The 12,612-nt window shown below is 43.5% G+C and overlaps 1 protein-coding gene across 1 annotated transcript; it reads left to right on the top strand.

Annotated features, from left to right (window-relative positions):
• The first annotated feature begins 1,853 nt into the window (after positions 1-1,853).
• LOC124014362 (odorant receptor 131-2-like) lies at positions 1,854-4,178 on the top strand. Its single transcript, XM_046329259.1, has 2 exons — positions 1,854-3,122; positions 3,539-4,178. The coding sequence occupies exons 1-2, from the start codon at positions 2,197-2,199 to the stop codon at positions 3,597-3,599; spliced, it is 987 nt and encodes a 328-aa protein (XP_046185215.1). The 5' UTR covers positions 1,854-2,196; the 3' UTR covers positions 3,600-4,178.
• Positions 4,179-12,612: the final 8,434 nt, after the last annotated feature.

The following is a 12,612-nucleotide window of genomic DNA, read 5'->3' on the forward strand; positions in this document are numbered from 1 at the left end:
AAGGGCCAATCAGACGATTGGTCGCATATTACGCAGCCTTTCTTTTAGAAACCCTGCGTCTTGGGCAGAACAGCTCCCCTGGGCAGAATACGCTCACAACTCGCTTCCTTCGTCTGCTACCGGGCTATCTCCGTTTCAGAGTAGTCTGGGTTACCAGCCTCCTCTGTTCTCGTCCCAGCTCGCCGAGTCCAGCGTTCCCTCCGCTCAGGCGTTTGTCCAACGTTGTGAGTGCACCTGGAGGAGGGTGAGGTCTGCACTTTGCCGTTACAGGGCGCAGACTGTGAGAGCCGCCAATAAACGTAGGATTAAGAGTCCTAGGTATTGTCGCGGCCAGAGAGTGTGGCTTTCCACTCGTAACCTTCCCCTTACGACAGCTTCTCGTAAGTTGACTCCGCGGTTCATTGGTCCGTTCCGTGTCTCCCAGGTCGTCAATCCTGTCGCTGTGCGACTGCTTCTTCCGCGACATCTTCGTCGCGTCCATCCTGTCTTCCATGTCTCCTGTGTCAAGCCCTTTCTTCGCGCCCCCGTTCGTCTTCCCCCCCCGTCCTTGTCGAGGGCGCACCTATTTACAAGGTACGTAGGATCATGGACATGCGTTCTCGGGGACGTGGTCACCAGTACTTAGTGGATTGGGAGGGTTACGGTCCTGAGGAGAGGAGTTGGGTTCCATCTCGGGACGTGCTGGACCGTTCGCTGATTGATGATTTCCTCCGTTGCCGCCAGGATTCCTCCTCGAGTGCGCCAGGAGGCGCTCGGTGAGTGGGGGGGTACTGTCATGTTTTGTCATATATTGTCTTGTCCTTGTGCTTTCCCTTCTGTTCGTTTCCCCCTGCTGGTCTTATTAGGTTCGTTCCCTTTTTCTATCCCTCTCTCTCCCCCTCCCTCTTCTCTCTATCGTTCCGTTCCTGCTCCCAGCTGTTCCTCATTCTCCTAACTCACTCATTTAGTCTTTTCACACCTGTCCCCTACCCTTGTTTTCCGCTTCTGTCCTTGTCGGATCCTTGTATGATGTTCGCTGTGCTGTGTCCTTGTCTCGCCCTGCCGTGTCTTGTCTCCTTCAGATGCTGCGTGTGAGCAGGTGTCTTAGTCTGCTACGGTCGGTGCCTTCCCGAAGCAACCTGCAGTCAATGGTCGAGTCTCCAGTCTGTCCTCGTTACTACGAGTGGATTTAAGTTTTTTCCTGTTTTGTTTTCTTCTTGATTTTTCCAGGATTATTACTTTTGCCATATACTGGAATAAAGACTCTGTTTTCGCTAAGTCGCTTTTGGGTCCTCATTCACCTGCATAACAGAAACTTCCCAAATACAGGTGTACCAAGCTAGTAGTGCCATAGCCAAGAAGACTTAAGGCTGTAATCGCTGCCAAAGGTGCTTCAACAATGTACTGAGTAAAGGGTCTGAATACTTACGTAAATGTGATATTTCAGTTTTTGATTTTCAATCAATTAGCAACAATTTCTAAAGAATACTGTTTTGCTTTGTCATTATGGGATATCAATTTTAGAATACAGCTATAAGGTTACAAAATGTGTATTAAGTCAAGGGGTCTGAATACTTTCCCAATGCACTGTATAGTATGTGGTCGTAATTCTGCTAAAACTGCACTAGATGGCAACGTCTCAACTGTTTTAGGATCGTGCTTAAAAGAGCCTTGCACGTCACTTAACGTCACACATGTTCTTCCGCTCTTAGTCCTCATTTGAATTGAATTTAAAAGTGACAGTATCGAATTTATTGTATTGGAATATTTGTTATGTTTATTGATAAAGTAAATTATGTATGTGGTAACATAAAGGGCCTGTGTCCCTCAGAGTAAAAGTCCTATCCTGTATCAGAGCAGCACATGTTGGTGGAGACATTTTTATTGTTTAGCATGAGTTTTGGTTATTTAGATACCCAAAAGCATAGTTTCCAGTTGAAGATGGGAAAAATACTATAATGAAATGTGGGCATTAGGCACTGTGCACACTCGCTCACTTTGTGATTGACAAACAGCCAGACAGAGAAAGAGGAGGGGGGTGGGGGTGAGTAAGAGAGATAATTCTCTCACTCAGACTAGACCATTGCATTGAATGTCTTGGAAGTACTCAGATTGATGAGATGATCACTCAATTTTTACACGTGTTGGAAACTATGAGAAGAAAGAGGCCACGATGAAAAAATCCAATACCCCAAATCCAGTATCAGAAGAGGAATAATGTCAATACCAAACGGGACTGGAGAAACGGGCGCAAAGGACTACACCTATGTACGGGTTTGTGCGTCTACCGTCTCCTTCATAATATTGGCGTTCTTCAACATCGTCATTAACTGGACTATAGTGCGCGAGGAGCGACTTCGGGGCCATGCGCGCTTTGTGTTAGTTTTTCACCTGTTGATGTCAGCTCTGGTGTACTTTGGGATGTGCTCTGTTTTCTACCTCCAGATTTACCTCGGCGCCAGGCTGGTGGCATCCATCTGTGTGGCCATGGTAACTGTCCTAATCACCAGCGCGTCCAATATACTCCTGACTCTCACTGCTATGGCGCTGGACCGTTATTTTGCTGTCTGTCACCCTATGAAGTACAGTTCTGTCTGGCATTGGCCCTGGTTAGTTGGACTACTGACGTGGGGGCTCGCGCTGGTTATTCCCCTCACTCTGCTCCCCAAGACGGAGCTGGACGCAACTGGTCCAAATGGGGAATGTGGACGGGAACAGCTGAAGAAAGGTGAACTGAAAAAAATCTTGCTGATATCTGTGTGTACGATATTGATTCTGTACAGTTATGTAAGGATACTGTTTGAGGGGCGAAGGTTGGGGGTGATAAATCGACGCAATAGTGTCGGATGCAAGACCATCGCCCTGCACTTTACTCAACTCGCCGTGTACATCCTCCCCAACTTTGTGCTAATAGTTATCCAGAAACAAGAACACCTTCAGTCGGGGACCAAAGAACTGTCAGCGGTGGTGAGCTTTGCCTTCTTTAGTTTGGCGCAGTGCATAGCACCAATCGTCTACGGTTTGCGTAAAGAGGAACTCTTGGAGCAGGTGCATCTCCGGTTCCCTTGTTGTTCCCGCCACCTGAAAAGCGTTCTCGAGTGGACCGTGCGTGCCACGACGCCTCGTCTGCATCCACAGCCACGGTATGTGTTAAAATATTTGTGGTTAAGATAAATGCCAAAATGTGTTACTCATTTTATGCACACTCATTTGTCGAGCCCAGTGGCTTGGAGAATGATGAATGGATGAATACTGAAAGACATGACTAAATACTCACTTGTGTAGACCAACCAGAAACAGTACTGATTATTTTAAAAAACGTATTATTTTATACTGTATATTCTCTGACAAAGTTAAGAAAGTTGATAGCTATCATTTGCTGTGTTTCCTGCTTCCCCTTTTTTTACTTCAGTTTTGGAAAATGTGGGATGTGAGACTACAGACAAAGCTATTCTTACCGTAGTTGAAAAAAATGAAACAATAATGTCTCTGACAAACATCACATGGCTTCGGAGACATCTTGTTTTACGCAGATGCATGTTTGGCTTATTTTCCACAGGGAAAGAACATTGACATCCCAGACACTCATCTCACTGGAGCCTCCACAGACACCAGTATGAGGGAAGAGGGAGCCCTCACTACTAACTCAACTACCCCTGTAACAGACCCATCAGTATGTCTCCAGTGCTCCATAGGCTGGGCTAAATACGTTTTGTACCAGACTGATACTGCCACCCAAATGCCATGGAGACGCTGGTGGAATGGAGGGTGTAGCAACTAGACATCACAACACATTTGGAAGCATATTGTATATCCATACAGTGTGGATTCACCCTCTTTTGCTGATTCATTCATACAGTACTTGAATATCCAGCATCTGCACAAAGCTGTGAAAGTGCTTCTGTTCTACCCAGGATGTAGTGACTTTATAGGAATGGGTATCACTATGAACATACCGGCCCCAGACCTGTATTATGTTAACTGTACTGTGTCAGAGAAGAGTCCAATGAGGTTTTGACTAATTGGACTGAAAATATACCGTACAAAACAGTGGCACAGCCAGATATATGGGTGGGCCAAAAATATACACTACCGTTCAAAAGTTTGGGGTCACTTAGAAATGTCCTTGCTTTTGAAAGAAAAGCAAAACAAATGGTCCATTAAAATAACCCGCAAAACACCAGTCTCGACGTCAACAGCGAAGTGGTGACTCCGGGATGCTGGCCTAGGCAGAGTTGCAAAGAAAAAGCCATATCTCAGACTGGCCAATAAGAAGAAAAGATTAAGATGGGCAAAAGAACACAGACACTGAACTCTGCCCAGAAGGCCAGCATCCCGGAGTCGCCTCTTCACTGTTGACGTTGAGACTGGTGTTTTGTGGTTACTATTTAATGAAGCTGCCAGTTGAGGACTTGTGAGGCGTCTGTTTCTCAAACTAGACACTCTAATGTGCTTGTCCTCTTGCTCAGTTGTGCACCGGGGCCTCCCACTCCTCTTTCTATTCTTGTTAGAGACAGTTTACACTGTTCTGTGAAGGAAGTAGTACACAGTGTTGTGTAGCTAGCTAACACAACATAGTTAGCTAACACAATGTGCCATTGGAACACAGGAGTGATGGTTGCTGATAATGGGCCTCTGTACTCCTATGTAGATATTCCATAACAAATCACCCATTTCCAGCTACAATAGTCATTTACAACATTAACAATGTCTACACTTTATTTCTGATGAATTTGATGTTATTTTAACGGACAAAAAATCTGCTTTTCTTTCAAATACAAGGACATTTCTAAGTGACCCCAAACTTTTGAACGGTAGTGTATATATCTTTCCAACAATAGAGGAAAATGTATAGTTTTATAGCTCATTTCATTCTATTCTACACATTTTGCCTTGAGGCTTAGAGAAATTTTATAGCTAATTGAAGCAACAAGCTAATTGAAGCAACAACGAAAAAAATGGGTGTGTTGATTGTGATAAAGGCACTGGACTATGAGCTGTCTGGTGTGCTAAATGAACAAATGAAATAAACCGTGACATGGTGTATATATAGCCATAGAAGCACAGTGACATTATGCCTCAATGCAGTCATATTCGTGGCTTATTGGGGGTGTGGCTTGCAGTTAGTTATTTTTGGCAACCCACCCCGTGAGTGAATGTCATTCCAGTGAATCTGTTTTTATATTTCATCAAATCTGACTAAACCAGTGTTTGCTATGAATTTTATCTTATGGTGTTTGCAAGTTTAGGTAAAAAGACAAATAATGTCCCGTTTGGAAACCAGACAAGTAAAGAGCATTTTTGCTCAATCTCATTGGGTGGGTGTGGCTCCCCTGCGCCTACTCCGCTAGTACAAATCCCCCAGAAGACACCAGAATTGACTGCATGAGCATTGTGCAATTTAGCCTACTATGCAAAAGTTGATTCCTTTCATGATAATTGAAGCAGCAATGACTTTTTTGTGAGATAAAGTCAAGACAATACATACTACTTGAAATGAAAAGACTCCAATTAATTCAAGCAGAAGCCAGATTGAACATTATTGCCCACCCCCACCATATGGACCCGTGACAGATTTTCAGTAATACAAGAGTTAATACTGTGAACAGCATGTGATCTGGAACAGTAGCAGCTCTGTGGTTGAGCTCGCGTCACTTCAGTTTGTCAGACTTGGCACTCACTGTACACTCAGACAAGGGGAAATTCTCAACGGCAAACCGCAAGAGTTCCTCTTAACTGGCGCAGCAGATAGCCTACATGCAAAAACACAACCAAACTATGATTCGTAGTGCACATTCACAGAGGATGAAGCAGGGGACAATGTTTGACATTGACACATTATCAGTCTTCACACACCACAACTCATTCCTGTAATTGCCTGGTTAGGTTCGGTAAACGAGGATGTTGATGAGGTGAAACTAAGATTAAGGTTCAGATGAGTGGACTGGAGGGGTTTACCTGCTCAGACCCACATTACACAAGGTTTTAATCCTGGACTATAAAGTGCTTTTAATGAAGACTTGTCTCAACATGTTTTTTTGTTTAGGTTATGTGTTAGTTTGAGAGAAAGGCCAAGTACACTAACAGAAGTATACTGTTATGAATACTTTGGGTACCACCAGGTGGCATAAGGTATAGATGTTCTGTACTCTGTTCTGGGCAGCCTTCTCCAATTCGTTCCACCCCATGCTGGATCTTTTGTTGTCTTCTTCTAGCTCTCGCCTCCAGGTGTTTCATGGCCGCCCTCTTTTCCGTTTCACATGTGGGGAAACGTATAATAAATAACAAAGGGTAACATTTATCAAACAAACAACTTTTAAAAGGGCAGTTCAAGTGACTATACTTCAGTTAGACATTGTATTTATTTTGTCAACACATCACAATATCTCCTCCTAAGCCCCCTGGTGCAGTGCACTGGCCAAGCGTAGAGAAAATAAGCAGGACAGCTCGATTTGCAGAAATGTTCCAATGCTACATTCTGGTGCAGACAGACAGGAGACAGAGATTTCCTTCCAAACCTTGAACATTACAGAGGCGTCTACCATCATGCGACTGCTATGAGAACAGGCACTGGCCAAATGTGTGTGTGTGTGTGGTTTCAAAAAGATCTGACAATTCTCCAATGAGTCAGTTTAAACTATTATCTTCACTTAATATGTATGTAGTACGCACCTGATAACAATACTAAATATTGTTGTTCCTTGCAATCAAAATATTTCAAAACAGTATTGAAATGGGCACTTGTAAGGCTAGCAGACATTCTGGGGGTAGAACGGGGCAAGTAAGGGCCATGTAAGAATCCTGCAAGGGCATCAGAAACTATGTAGCAAAATGTCCATAATATCTTGATGCAGAAGACAACTAGGAAAGCTGCAGTTACTGTCAATATTACTCGGCAACGTGCAATCATTGGACAATACACTCGACGAGGTATGATCACGAATATCCTACCGACGGGACATCGACAACTGTAATATCCTTCACGGAATCCTGGCTGAATGACGACATGGATATTCACAGCTAGCGGGATACACGCTGCACAGGCAGGAGGTGGGGGGGGGGGGGGGGGTCTGTCCATATTTGTAAACAACAGCTGGTGCACCAAATCTACGGAAGTCTCTAGATTTTGCTCGCCTGAAGTAGAGTATATTTTGATAAACTGCAGGCCACACTACTTGTCTAGAGAGTTCTCAGCTATACCTTTCGTGGCTGTTTATTTACCACCACAGACAGATGCTGGCACGAAGACCGCACTCAGTCAGCTGTATAAGGAAATAAGCAAACAGGAAACCACTCATCCAGAGGCGGCGCTCCTAGTGGTCGGAGACTTTAATGCAGGGGACCTGATCACCAACAACGACGAGACAGCCAATAGGGAGGAGGTCAGAGACCTGGCCGGGTGGTGCCAGAATAACAACCTATCCCTCAACGTAACCAAGACTAAGGAGATGATTGTGGACTACAGGAAAAGGAGCACCGAGCACGTCCCCGTTCTCATCGACGGGGCTGTAGTGGAGCAGGTTGGGAGCTTCAAATTCCTTGGTGTCCACATCAACAACAAACTGGATTGGTCCAAACACACCAAGACAGTGGTGAAGAGGGCACGACAAAGCCTATTCCCCCTCAGGAAACTAAAATGATTTGGCATGGGTCCTGAGATCCTCAAAAGGTTCTACAGCTGCAACATCGAGAGCATCCTGACCGGTTGCATCACTGCCTGGTACGGCAATTGCTCGGCCTCCGACCGCAAGGCACTTCAGGGGGTAGTGCGTACGGCCCAGTACATCACTGGGGCAAAGCTGCCTGCCATCCAGGACCTCTACACCAGGCGGTGTCAGAGGAATAATATATAATAATAATATATGCCATTTAGCAGACGCTTTTATCCAAAGCGACTTACAGTCATGTGTGCATACATTCTACGTATGGGTGGTCCCGGGGATCGAACCCACTACCCTGGCGTTACAAGCGCCATGCTCTACCAACTGAGCTACAGAAGGCCCTAAATCAGAGGGGTTGGGTTAAACCGAAGTCCACCAAACACGCACAGTGTGATGGCGAACGTGTGAGGTACAGAGACAGAGATTGCGTGTGTGTGTAGCAGTGTACTAATTTATACCGAGACGGGACGACCACCATGGCGTACAGGTCAATGGCACTGGCAGCAAGTTTCTTCAGCACAAACTGCGCATCTGTACCAACGACAAACAAACAGAGTCATACAATCAAACACCCTTCTGATTGACACAATCACACAACAACCATGTTCACCACTGCAGTGGCTTACATACCACAGTATCACCATCCAAGCCACTGTCCTAGCAGCACCTATCCAGTCACGTGGACAGCGATCTTAGTCACTCAACTAGGATCCTCTTGCCGTGTTTGAGGAGCGGCACTTCAACAAGGGCTCCCACCTGCTCTCTGGCTCGAACCGTCCACAGAACACAAAAATATCAACAGCAAACTGAGGAACACGTACAGTCAGGCACCAACACACTAATATAATCACCAGTTCTCCACTATGGGTTCCCTGTAGTGTCAGCCCTGTGCCCCAATCTGCCTTCAGACACATAGAGACAGGGAGAGAGAAGGATGGAGGAACAATGCATGATGTTTGTAGTGTGTGTGTGTGTGTGTGTGTGTGTGTGTGTGTGTGTGTGTGTGTGTGTGTGTGTGTGTGTGTGTGTGTGTGTGTGTGTGTGTGTGTGTGTGTGTGTGTGTGTGTGTGTGTGTGTGTGTGTGTGTGTGTGTGTGTGTGTGTGTGTGTGTGTGTGTGTGTGTGAGACCAACCTCTTGGCCTGCTTGGTGAGTTCTCCAGCCAGAGTCTTCTGTAGGTGTTTTAGCTGGTTATCACCATTCTTTACACACACAAACACACACAATTCGTGTTCAATTTGTATAGCTAGATTCACATCTTAAGAGTAATGCTATAATGGTATGTACACAGAGTTCAAGTCAGAAAGGAAGAGAACAGCAAATAATATCAACGCAGGTTATTGCACCTGATACAGTCCATACAGCTCACAGTACAGTAGGGGACTTTACATTCGGACAAATGTGTTTTATTAAATCTTTGTTTCCTGGTATTCTACTTAGTAACCTTTGACTCTCTGTTAGCCGGAAACTGTTGAGAGCCATGAATTGCTCGAGGATGCCACTAGTTCCCTTGAAGATCCGGAAGATTCTGTGCTCAAGCAAACACACACACACACACACTTGCACACACACACAAAACAACAAAACATGTCAACATTTCAAGTTGAGAAGGAGGTTGAATCTAAGCTAAGCTACTACTAATATTCTTACTGCGTGCAGCTCAATTTAACAACCTAGACATCTTTATTTCTTTTCGGAACTATCCCATGAACAGTGAACGGTTTGGCCAGTTGGATGTCGAACCAACAATATGATGCAACAGAGCCTCCGCTTGCAGAGAGTATGTTTTTGTCACAGTGAGCTGAGAGGAAGCAGAAGAGGAACTATCGATGTGGTACATACTGTAGTGTCTATTGGCTTCGTGTTCACACTGGCCAGATGTACGATGTTATTAGAAACTGTTTACCAGCATAATTAGAGCAGAAAAAAAGACATGTTTAGTCATATGGTCTGATATACCACGGCTGTCAGCCAATCAGCATTCAGGGTCGAACCACCCAGTTTTATATTCTACTAATACTAAACTGAGCTGCTGTATTCCTGATTAGTGGTCAACTGTACAGTGCAATACAATAACCGGAGCAGTTGTCACAAGCTCCGGTAAAAGGGAGCTACTTGGCTTGCAGGCTTTTGTTTCCAGTCCATCAATAATACACTTTATCGATTAGGCTTAGTTGAAGATTGTGTATTAGTGCTGGGCTGGAACAAAAGCCTGCACACCCAGGGGCTTTTCTGGACCAGGGATGGTGAGCAGATTAATGATCTGTTATTTATTACATTTTTATTTAACCAGGTTAGCAATTGAGAACACATTCTCACTTACAATAACAACCTGATCAAGATAGAGCAAACTTCTTGCTTGGTATAATTTGGGTTGTACCTTTTATTCTATGAGCTGGGGCCAAGAGGTTTTAAATACATACCTTTACAAACAGTCTGTGACCTACATTTTAGCACAGCAAGGCTCGTCTCTTGCTGCTGTATCATCTTCATCGTTTATGAAGGCATTGGTTAACATTAGGATACGGTTTGTATTTATTTAACTAGGCAAGTAAATTAATAACAAGTTATTATTTACAATGATGGCCTACACTGGCCAAACCCAGACCACGCTGGGCCAATTGCATGCTGCCCTATGGGACTGCCAATCATGGCGGGTTGTGATACAGCTTGGATTCGAACCAGAGTGTCTGTAGTGATGCCTCAAGCACTGAGATGCAGTGCCTTTATACCGCTGCGCCACTCGTTTATGTTACTGTAGGCTACATTTACAAAATAACAATAATAATACGAAAATAATAATAAATATATATATATATATATATATATATATATATATATATATATATATATATATATATATATATATATATTAAAAATAAACAAATTATAAAAATAAAAATCTAAACTTCAATTTATTTCATTTGTGGAGTGCCTTTATTACAATTATGAAAAAGAAAGCATGTGTTGGAACACGTAACAGCTTATTTTTATAACAAAAATACCACTACCATGGTCAAGACACATTGTCAAATTATGAAAAACATCAGCAGCATAAACATCATTATAAGCGCCAAGTGGCCTTGATAAATAGTAAAACTCAGCACAAAAGCAACAATGGCATTATAATTAATGTAAGTGTCCATATGACAGCAGTCAAAAATAGTCAATTATTGTGAGCTGGTGCTTGTTTGCGTCTTCACGAAATGGCATCAGTTGGGTTTCATTTAGCTGTTATCCCTTCTAACATTTGACACGTGTTGTAACTTTCACTTGCTTGACACATATTTGTTTGGTAGTGCGTAAATAGTCTCCGGTTCTCTCATTATTGTGACCCAGTCGCCTTGTTTTTCTTCAGCAAGTTTGCAAGTGCTGTGCAGGTGACTTATTTTGCGCAGAGAGAGGAAGCTCCAATCTCACTTGTTCATGGTGCAAGCCAGACTTGTTTTCTTCGCAAGCATTGCCATTGACAGTGACGTGAATAAATTGTCTACGGTGACATTTCTCCCCTTGCCAACATAAGACGACACGTCATCACTACATTCTCCAACAATCGCTCAGCTGCTGCGGATATTTTTCCAGATATTGAAAGACGTTACGCATGTATATTTACGCACGCTCTCACTGTGTAGCATACTCCAAGTAGACCAGAGTAGACTGACAAGACTGCTTTTATTCGGTGGACTGATAATAGGGTACATAACATTTGATGATTTATATTAGTGAATCAATACAATAGAATGTCCAGCCCTGTTCTTCATTCACAGTTGGTTGTTGCATACAATAAATTAGGCATCGTTTGCTTCTCCTCGCTCATCAACTCACCCCATCATCCTTTACTTAATTGATTTATTCTGTTGTTATGTGTGAAATTAGTTTCGATATAGTTTAGGGTCAGTTTCAAGGCAATTATCGGGGTGATTATTAGCTGGACACAGCACTTTCAACTGTCAGAAGGATCAGAACAGACCCTACTGTCAAGGAGGAGGGGAAACTGGGGGAAAGCTATTTTTTAAATGACATGCCCTCTTAAAACTAGTTCTTATTCCATTTCTGTGTGATATTAAGATTCTATCACTAACTGTGTGTTATACTGTATAGTCTTCTTTAGAAAAAGAAAAGGACAGAGGGTGACATGACTTAAATAATGGCAATCCCCAAAACATGTAACCAAAACCCAGTATTCAAGCCTGTGTCACAAGATGTGATGTTTCTTATTGTTCACAGTCCTCTTTCTCTGACAAAGCGAGACTAAGTATAAACTTCCTCAATTTGTGACAATGAACAATAGTATTTGTGTCACTCAATTCAACCATTTATAGATTTTGGGGTATTTCTTTTGGAAACCCCAATAGGTAGAAGTCAAAGCACAATGGTGGCAAGGAGAACTACTCTGTTACTGTGGGATAAGAATACATGAATATATCGTGAGGACTTTTTGCAGACTTTTTTCTTTAGTCAGATCCCTCTCACGCTCATTAGGACCCGTCTCCCTCAGGCGGACCATGCTGTCAACAGGATCCAGTTTGACAACAAGATCCACATCTATAGAGCAATCCAGGAAAAGGTGGCCCACATGGCCATGATGTACTGTCACAGAGGACAGTTCATCGCACACCCTCTAAATTTTCATTGGCTAGCAACTAACACTGTTGTGGTCCATGCAGTCCAGATTGACACTGCCATCCGTAAGATCTTCTGCCTCTGTACATATTCAACCCTTTCCATTGGACAACAATGTCTGCCATCTTGTTTCTCTGTGTTTGTCTGTGATCTTCCTTATTATGTGGAAGTCTAGCTGTCAACAGGGGAAGTGGAAATGGCTGTGTCAGAGTTAACATTTAGGGGGACAATTTACTGGAAAGCCTTCTTTAGAAATGAATGATCCTGTGGTGTGTGTGCATGTTGACACTTTCTCTCTCTATTTAACAGTAAGTAGTGTGGACAGTTACTGATGAGTGAATTCAGTTCATG

The sequence above is a fragment of the Oncorhynchus gorbuscha genome, linkage group LG25 (assembly GCF_021184085.1).
Source record: "Oncorhynchus gorbuscha isolate QuinsamMale2020 ecotype Even-year linkage group LG25, OgorEven_v1.0, whole genome shotgun sequence".
NCBI lineage: Eukaryota > Metazoa > Chordata > Actinopteri > Salmoniformes > Salmonidae > Oncorhynchus > Oncorhynchus gorbuscha.

Bases quoted from the DNA above. Each gene is read 5' to 3' on its own strand.
- LOC124014362 (XM_046329259.1), top strand. From the start codon at position 2,197: ATGTCAATACCAAACGGGACTGGAGAAACGGGCGCAAAGGACTACACC. The intron at 3,123-3,538 runs GTATGTGTTAAA...TATTTTCCACAG, and splicing joins CGTCTGCATCCACAGCCACG to GGAAAGAACATTGACATCCC.